We start from the raw sequence: 9,495 nt of genomic DNA, 5'->3' as shown, positions 1-9,495 counted from the left end.
AAGTCCCAGCAGCTGAGAGCTCCAGTGCTGCGGGAGGCTGCGGGAGCCTTCCCAGTGTGGCAGAGGTAAGGACGGGGAGAAGATCAGGAGGAGGTGTGGCTCCCCAAGTTAGCCGCGAGTCCCAGCAAGGTGACAGCAAATGGTCAGCAGGACATCTTTGCTTCAAACTGGTTCCACTAGGATGCTGGATGCTCCCAGCAGGGTGGCTTGTGCCAGGAGGGGACCCCGCCTTCCCTCCCTGAAGTGCCACTGTTAGCCGGGTCCCCCGCATGCTCTGGCCAAGCTCTTTTTTGGGGATGCTATATTCTCACCTCAGAATGCCACCATCCTAGCAGCATCGCCCCAGCATTTTAAGGTGCCCTTTGGATGGGTCTCCATCTGAGGAGGGCAGCAGGTGTGAAGGCTCGAGCTGCTTTTGTCCTGGGCAGAAATGTTGGCTTGGACATGCTTCCCAACGGCACCAGCTCAGAAACTGCCAGCCCAAAATGCTTGGGGTTGGATTTGAGGTCCACACTCCCAAATGGGTCTTTTTCCCACATATTCCCGGCCCAGGGCAGCAAAAGGCTTTTCCCGCGGCACCTGGGGCAGGTTTGACCCTGCTGGTGCTCCCCTCCTCCCCAGCTGCACGTACCAAAGGGCTGGAGGTTTTGGGGTGGGGTTTTCCCCCCCTTTTCCCATTTTTTCCCCCTTCTTGCAGAAGCCAGGTGTCACATCCCTTCCATTTCCCCTCAGTGCTGCATTCCCAGCAGTGGCGGTGAGTCAGCCCCGCTGACCTCTTGCAACACCCGTGCCAGCAGGCCAGCCAGGAGAGTCCAGCATGAACCAACACAGCCACAAGGCAAAACCCCCCAGTGCCACTGGCACAGTCTCCGCTGTGTTTTTGTTTTGTTTTGTTTTTAATTCTGCAATCAGGTGCACCCATGCCACAGGTTTTGGGGCAGTTTTACTGCATTTCGGATCATTTCCAGCCTAGAGCAATGGGAGATGCTCTGCATTTTGGTGTGCTGGTCCCTGCCCGCTCCCCAGAAGTGCTGGTGGTTTGGGCTGCCCATTAGCTCCTTCCCCACCTGGCAGCTCGCTAGCCCGAGCTTTCAGCTGGAGCAGCCACCCAAGGCAGGGAGGCAGCAGGGAAAGGCAGGTGCCCCACCAGCATCCTCCTCTGGCAAAAGGAAGTGAAGGGGACCCTGCTTCCCACCACCATCATTTTTGGCAGCAAACACGAGGGTTTAGCATTACCCTGGGATTTAAATCCTCATTTGCCTTATTGCTGCTGGTGCCCCCAAAATCTCCATCTTCCTGCCACCATGAAGGCACCTGGGACCCCCCGGGCTGATGATGGTGCCACAAATAGCCCTACCACCACCTCTTGGATTCCAAAATATCCCTCTGCCTGTCCCCTGCCCTGGGAGATGCTAAATACAGCATTGCTGGAAGCTCCTGGCACTTTCTAGGGAGCTGCGAAACCCCAGGGACCTTGACATCCCTCCCCAGATTTGTCATGGAAAGGCCATTTTGCTATAAATAGAAGCAAAGCTTCACCTGCCATTGCTCGTGGCTGGGGTTGTGACCATGGCGCATTTCAGGGGCACATGGACCTGGTTTTGCTGGGCACCCCCCCAGTGAAGAGGCCGTCCTGCCGCCCTGCATTTGCTTATGTGAGTTTTGGTGGGTTTTTTTTTGCTTTCTTGGCGTTTTCTGCAAAGCGTTGGTTATTGCTTGTAATAATAATTTTTAAAAAAGTGATGCAGGGTCCCCTTGCCCACCTTTGGAAAGGCTGGCAGGGGATGAGCGGGGGCCATGCTGCTGCTGGTGGCACAGCAAGACATGGGGCTATCCTCTCTGCGGGCTTAGGAGTGCGATATATAAAAGTATGTGTATTTATGGAGCTGTATATATAGCTTCAAGACACAATATGTCTCAGCAGGGGATGACAGCATGGCCCAAGCTGAGCCACCGGCGTTACTGCCATCACCGTGCCATAAATCTCTCACCATGGCTAGGGAGCAAACATTCCATTTCCACCCTGTGCTGGCGGTACCAAAACCTGCTCTTCTGATTTTGCCAAAAAGCTTTGGGTTTGGAGTTTCCTTTCCAGTCTGCTCAGTGGCTCCTGCGCTGGTTTGACAGTGGGTTTGCTGCCAGACAACCCTGCAGGGCACAACACTGCCTGACTGGGGATGCCCCTCACGTGAGAGGGGGATGCTCTGGCATGTGACTGAGACACACGGTCCCCAAAACTTTAGGGGAAACCCCCCTATTGCACAACATGGTTTTGTAAAGGCACGTTTCCAGCTGTACCTGCCTGGCACTGCTTGTTGCCCCAATTGCTCCTAGGCAGTATTTACGTGGGGGAGCAAACTCTGCTGCCACCACTCAGGTTGTGGATTGTCCTTTTCAGAAACTGCTTTTCTGGTGAAAATGATAAATGGTCACTGTTCATCCACAGGGGGGGAAACAAAAAAAACCCCAAAACAATAGAAGCCCAAGCCAGAATAAATTCACATTTGAATGGAAATGATTTTTCAGGCTCTTTTTATCCCCCACACCTTCTGAGGGCTCTTCATTTGCCAAGCAGCTTAATCACCCTTCAGTGAAAGCCTCTTCCCCAAGTCCCTCTAATTGCAGGCTTGGGTAATTGGTCTCATTTTTGCAGTGTATTTGGAGCTGGGGAGTGCTTCCCCCTGCAGGTGTGGCCCTCCCTGTGTCACTCCCTCACAATTTTAGCCAATTCTATTTTTCTGCCCAAGTTTTCTGCCCTGTAGCTCCCCGGGGAGGAGCAGCAGCCCCTTGCCGGGGTGTCACAGCATTCCTCCTCAGGCACAGAGCTACCTGGCTGGCTCAGCAGCCTGACTCAGTTCCCCCTGACTCACAGCCCCATGGCCTGCAATTAGGAGCAGGTGCAGTGGGATTCCCCCCTCATTTCCCAAACCTTCAGCTCCCACCACAGGGGCTGCCTGGTCAGGGAAAGGCTTCCCAAGGATGCCAGCAGGATTTCAGACCAGTAGGTAGCAGTTGCATCATCCCCCTCCAGACCAGAGTGACAGAGAGACAACAGTTCATCAATTAAGACAAGTTTTATTAGAAAAGTAAAAAAAACACCCCAACATGATTGCATAGGAAGTCTTGCACTTGAACATCAAGTGTATGAGTAAACTGTAACCAATGAAGCCCCCACAGCACAGCACGGGGAGGGGTCCTGCCCTCTGTCCCTGCCTTGCCTCACATGCCCCTCTCCCACCACTCTTACCCCTCTCATGATCAAAGATGCAATGCAATTCCAGACCCCCCTCCTGCCTTACTGGGAGCCCGCACAGAACCACCAGGTGCCAGCAGCAGGGTTGTCTTTGACCCAGACCTACAGCCCAGCCATCACTCACACCCACACGCCCTCCCTCCCCCAGAAACCCCATTGATTACAATCCTTGTTACAAACACCCCCCACCCCCCCCACCCCCATGATTAATCAGCCAACAGGAGGAGACCGTGTGCCCCCCAGCAGCCCTGCTGCCACATCCAGGAGCTCGGTTACTGCAATCATCCCACAATCGACAGTGTGAAGCAACCTCCGCCTGCGTCCCGGTCTGCTCCGCATCAGGGATGCCCCAGCACAGGCAGGCACCCCACTGGGACCTCCGCCTGCCCAAACTACTTTCCACCTACAGCCCTACTCCAGCCTAACCTAAACTACAGCGGCTGCCAGGAGCCACCACGCTCTAACCAGGTCTTCCGAAGCACTTGGGTCAGTCACTTCAGCCCAGCCCATCAGCACTCCTCTATGAGCAGCTGCTCGGAGCTGTACAGCTTCTTCTTGATGACCCTGAAGCCCGTGCTCAGCTTCAGGGGCGTGAAAGCCGGCCCCGAGGTGAAGAGTCCCTGGATCTTGGGCCAGAGGCGGGAGTCCAGGCGGAGCACCAGGGTGAGCTGGAAGGTGGGCACCACAGCAGGGTCCACGGCGATGTGCCCCACCTCATGGCAGGCCTTGCCGTGCTCCACGCAGAGGTCAAGGAGGGCCCCACGCAGCCCGCAGGGCTCGCTGCAGGCCAGGCGCAGCAGCTCGGTCCGCACCTGCGCCAGGAGCTGGGCCGGCATGAGGAGCCGGGAGCAGCGCCGGGCACCCAGCGGGGCCCTGGCCAGCGTGGCCTGCACCACCTCCATCAGGTGGGCGCACAGCAGCTCATCCTCGGGGTCGTGCAGCAGGTCCAGGTCCGGCAGGGAGACCCCCTCGGTATCTGCGGAGGGAACAAAAGGCAGGTCAGCGCCGGGCCCGCAGGGAGGGGTGGGCCGGGGGTGCCCCCAGCCCAGCAGACTGAGGTGTAACGGGGCACGAGAGCCGCTGACACAGCGCCCCACACCCCCCTCGGGCACCCCCAGCCACCTCCCAGTCCCTCAGAACCCCCCGGGAGCAGCTCCCCCCCCCCGCGGACCCCCACCCACCCACCTCCCTCCGAGCCGGAGGCGCTGCCCAGCGACTCGCAGTCGGAGGTCTCCAGGCGGCCCCGCTCGCCGACCGCCAGCCGCTCCCACAGCCCCGGCATCGCACCCCGCCTCCGCCGCCCGCTCCGCTGGGCCAGCTCCCCGCCGCCTGCCTTATATAGGGACTGCGCGGGAGGCCCCGCCCCGCCTTCCCGCGCCCGCCAATGGGAGCGCGGGGCACGTCCGCGGCGTCTCTCCTGCCCGGTGACAGCGGGAGGCTCCGCCCCCTCCCCCCCGCTCGGCCCCGCTCCGGCCCGGGCCCTGCAAACGGCGCGGGGGGTTGCGTCAGGAGGGCCGGGCCCGTGCGAAATCCGCCTGCCGTTCTGGGCAGCGCCCGCCGGGCTTCCCCGGCCCCCGCTGCCGCCCCAGGGCCTGGGCCTCACCCCCGGGCACCCCCGGGGTCCCGGCTTGGGCCCGGGCCTCGTCCCGTCCCGCACCTCAGCACACGGCCTGGGCCTGGGCCTCGGCCTGGGCCTCACCACCGGCACCCCAGGGCCAGACCCCATCCAGGGCCCCACCGCTTCGCCTCCGGCCCGCACCGGCGAGGACAGCAGCGATAGGAGGGACACATGCCATGGCCAGTTTGTGCCAGGTCCCCACCATTCCCGACCCCTCTCTGGGCCGTGGAACAGGCCCTGGCTGGCACAAAACCAGGCAGCAGGTGATGGGGCCGGCGGGTTCATATGTGAAGTTTTGAGCTTGCCCGCTGATCACCCTCCTCTTCCAGGTGCCGCTGGCACACTGGGCGCCAGCAGGGCCCGATCGCGGTGCGAGTGGCAGAGGCAGCCCTGGCGTGAGACATGGCCGGCTTGTGTTTGCTGCTGCCCTGCTGCAGGTTACAAACCAAACCAACAGCCCAAGGCCGCAGGCGCGGCGGGGGATGGGGGTGCCAGTGTCCCATTAGCCATCGCTGTTCAGGTTTCTTAAGAAAAGGAAGGCTGTTGGAGTGAAACACGTTAAAAATCGGAGGGTTATGGCGGGGGAGAGAGCAGGGCACAGCCAGGCTGGAATGGGCAGCTTTGTTCAGTACCAGGCTGAGGGTTACCCCCAGTGGTCCTGTAAATGGGGGCAAGGCATCGTCCTCCTCTGAGCCCTCTGGAAGCATGTACCACCCCCACAGATCTGTGCGTGCCTGCCCCTGCGTACGTGACCTTTCCAAAGCTAGAGCCTGAGCAGTGCGGGAGCCCGAAGGCCCATTAATTGGTGATAAAGGGCTTTGTTTGTCCTCCTGCGCACTGCCTGTGGCTTTATCGGAGGAGCTGAGCACACTCTGAAGTCATTCTGGGAGCTATCTTGGGTACCGTCCTTCCTGAGCAGAGATTGATAACAGCCTAGCAGTAAACATGGTGGAGAGCAAACGCTGGTCAGGAGCAAGGGGGACAGGCCCCTCGTGCCAGCATTGCACCCACTGCCTGTGACCTCCACGGTGCGGGGGACAAGGCCAAATTCTCCCACCCAAGAGCTGCAGTGCAGTGGGTGCTGAGGGTCCGGGCACCCAACTGGGAGCTGTAGCAGTGTGGAGATTGCTTTTCAGGGGTCAAAGGAGAAGCGAGGCCTGAATCCCTTGCTGTTTCGGGAGTGGGGCCCAAGCCAGGGGAGCAGGTATCGTCCTGGGAGCCGTGGGGTGGAGGGGATGTGTGGGGAGCTGGGAACAAGCCCTGGCTTGTGCCCACAGCATGCAGGGCTTCTGCTCTGCTTTTTGGGACAAAAAATGAAAGAACCCCAATCTCAGCTGTTAAAAATACACACCGATATTTGCACACTTGCCAAGCAATAGAGCAAAATACTCACACATGTGCTCTGGAACAGTTGGATGGTGTTTGGGATCCTGTTTTTAACAAAATCTAGCTCATCAGGGTTTTTTCCCCACAACCTCCAAGTCATTGGTACGAATATTCACTGGGTGAGGCTGAAAATAGATGAGGAACGGCTGGCTCTGGGGTCAAAATAGGGGGTTGGAAACAGCAAATAAATGAAAAAGAGGTAAAGGACCACATGGAAGGCGCCTTGCTAAAAATAATCTTGAAGCTTATGAAGCTGAGGCTGAGCATAAATATTTTTCTTTCTTTGCCATAACATTGCCTGGTAGGCAGGGGAGCAAGCAGCCGCTGGTGTGATAGCAAGGGTTAAAGTGAAACATAATTTTTGATCTCTGAAATAAAATAATCCTAACGTGATGCTGCACGCTCACCCTTCTGCTGGGAGGGGAAGCATTGCGGGGCTTGCCACTCGTTTTCCTTCCCAAAAGAGACTGCAGCCCGGGCCGCTGTTCTGCAGCAGGTCCTCTAGAAATGGTTTGGGGCTAGAAAGCAAAGTTTTCACTACAGTATTAGTAATCCCTGTGCTTCCCTTCCCCGGGTACTGCTGCTAGCTTAAACCCAGTGTGATTTTCGTGGCCGAGCAGTGTACCTTTCCCCCTGACCTGCCATCCTTTCTGGGGAGATCAGAGGGGGCTTCAGGATGATGGATGAAACTTTCTGGACAGACTGTTCCTGGCTGGCTGTGCCTTGTCGGACCACCCCATGATGAGATTTCTTGATCACTGTGATTTCCAGCCTGTCTGGTTCTGCAAAGGGTTAAGCAGGGGATGGCTGGCGTTGGGGAGGGTCCTGGCTGGGCCCCTGCCCGGGATGTGCTGAGCTCAGCAGTTTTGCAGGGCTGCAGGGGGAGGGGACTGGGGAGGAGGAGGAGGAGGAGGAAGGGAGATGTACCGCAGGGGGCTCAGTGAGTGCCTTGGTGCACGTCCTGTGCTGACGTGCCCCACGTATGCTGGGGGGCAAATTCCTGCCACTGCCCATGGTGTAGTCCCCATCTTCAAGTTCCCAGCAGCTCCGTGGCCCAAAAAGCCACTTTTAGGTAATTTACACATAATTTCAGCATGCTGGCATGGCGCAGAGGCTGCTGTGATCTTCTGTGTCCAAGTAGTCATAGGGGGGAAACAATGAATGGGCTGAGCTGGGGGGAGGCTGTGGTTTTCAGGGTGTCCCCTAAGTGCCCGCAGGGTGGGTGTCCTTTGCACCCTCCCTGGCCCCATCCTCAGTCACCGGGTCCACGGTTGTGGCAAGGGGTGACCCTGCTCATCCTCCACCACCACACCGAGCCCGTGGCCAGCTCAAAGAGGTGAGCTGAAGGCTGCGAGCTAGGCGGGACCCGGCGGCAGGTCCTGGTGTGCCACCGGCCGGGCAGGTCTCCACCGCAGCCAAACCTTTTGGGCCTGTCTCTCACCCCCGGGAAAAGCAGCTGCAGGCAGGCTGCCTGCCCGCGATGTGCGGGAGTCAGGCAGAGAAACAAGGAACATGCATCCGAGGAGGACAGTGGATGGGTTTTGGCAGCTGAGACGCCGAGTGCCGGGTCGGCACCGTGCCATTTACAGGGTGGGGGCTGTGAAATTCTTCTCCCCTTGGACGCTTTTGCCCTATCCCAGGCAAAAGCTGGAGCTGGTGTTTTGGGGGTGCTGCCCCACACCACCGCATCCTCGGCGGGGGCAGAGGCTCTCCTCGGGCCGGTGTTTGGCCGAGCAAAGCGAGCGCGTGCCTTGGCACTATCCCCGGGGCTGGGGCCGTGGCCAGCAGGGCTGGGAGCGCGGAGGGGAGGCGCGAGTGGGGCTTGTGTGCCGGTACATAACGTTCTGCTGCGAGCACCCACAGGAAAACCAACCAGCAGCCCTGAACGGAGCTCTTTGTTCAGCTTTTTTTTTTTTTTTTATTTTCCCTCCCCTCCCTGCATCAACTTTTGCTCGCAGCTGATGGGCTCCCTTCCCCCTGCTGCTCCACTCCCAGCTGCAGCCTCCAAACAGCCCCCGAGCTGCTTGCCAAGCCCCCAGTGATGCTGCAGAGACCCCTGAGGTGAGGGGGGACGGTGCTTCAAAACCCTGAGGAGGAATAGTTACTGCCAACTCTGCCCCACAGATCTGCAAAGCAGAAATAGGGCAGCTGGGGGTCTCCAGCTGCCAGGGAAAACCTGTGTTTGCAGGAGGGGGAGTGCAGGGTTTGCTTTTTTTTATTTTACCATCTAGCAATCCCTCTGGTTTTTGCCGCCTTACATAAAGTGTTTACTGAGCAGGAGGAGGGAACAGCCAACAACATGTTTTTGCATTTGTAGTACTGTACAGGGTGAACTTTTCACTTCCTCTCAATGGCTCTCACACATGTGTCTATTTTGGTGCTGGGCGCACATACAAACAAGCCATGTACGGCACGGAGCCGGGGCTGTTCCCTGCTCCATCCAGCCACGAGCCCAGCACACCGCAGAGAAACGCTGGAAAACAAGGAACGGGAGGAGGGCGAGGGGGGGCTGCCCTGGGGAAATCTCAGCCCCACTGTGTTTCAGAACCTTCAGCACACGCTGAGCTTGTGGGGAGAACCAGGCAACGCCTGGGCACTGCATCCCACCGGCAGAGCCGCAGGCGCAGATCCCTCGGCGTCCCCGGAGGGCCGCTGGAGTGGAAAAGTTTCACGTCAAGCAGTAAAAAAGGACAGGCTCATTCTGCATCTGATTACGCAGGCTGCAGCACGTAGGGTCGGCGGGCGGGCGGGCGGTGAGCGCAGGGGCTCGGGGTGCTGCTGTGTGGTGGGAGGCAGAAGGTGCCCAGCTCTGTTCCCAAACCCCACGGTGTCGTCTTGATATGGGGGGTATTTTTGGCAAGTTTGGCCAGGGTAAGTTTAGGTGGCTGGAGTAAGCAGGATTAAAAATAGATGATACAGAACAAACAAACAAGTTAACGATTGAAACGCTCCCTTCTTTTCAAAATTACCCCACCTGGGACGGAGTTTTAATACCGACTGCCATCGTGTTTAGAGTGATCCTGGCTGAGGACCCACCTGCTGTGCAGGAGGCCCCCACAGAGCAGGGGCTGGCAGCCCTCCAGGACTGGGGAGGAGGTTTTCCGGGCGGTGCATGGGGGAGGCGGCGTGGGACACGTCTCAGCTGAGCTGCAGCCTTACGTGAGAATGCCCGGACACGGTTTCAGAAACCGTACAGTGAATTTCCACGGGTGTGGAGCTGGGACAGGGGCTTCCTCTG

The 9,495-nt window shown here is 58.5% G+C and overlaps 1 protein-coding gene across 1 annotated transcript; it reads right to left on the bottom strand.

Annotated features, from left to right (window-relative positions):
- Positions 1–3,055: 3,055 nt before the first annotated feature.
- DDIT4 (DNA damage inducible transcript 4) lies at positions 3,056–4,585 on the bottom strand. Its single transcript, XM_055793678.1, has 2 exons — positions 4,439–4,585; positions 3,056–4,229 (listed from the first exon to the last, which is right to left on the bottom strand). The coding sequence occupies exons 1-2, from the start codon at positions 4,533–4,535 to the stop codon at positions 3,763–3,765; spliced, it is 564 nt and encodes a 187-aa protein (XP_055649653.1). The 5' UTR covers positions 4,536–4,585; the 3' UTR covers positions 3,056–3,762.
- Between the last annotated feature and the right edge of the window lie 4,910 nt (positions 4,586–9,495).

This window comes from Falco peregrinus, chromosome 1 (assembly GCF_023634155.1).
Source record: "Falco peregrinus isolate bFalPer1 chromosome 1, bFalPer1.pri, whole genome shotgun sequence".
Taxonomy (NCBI): domain Eukaryota; kingdom Metazoa; phylum Chordata; class Aves; order Falconiformes; family Falconidae; genus Falco; species Falco peregrinus.
The sequence above is the reverse complement of the archived record's forward strand: the minus strand, read 5'-3'. Positions and strand labels throughout refer to the sequence as shown.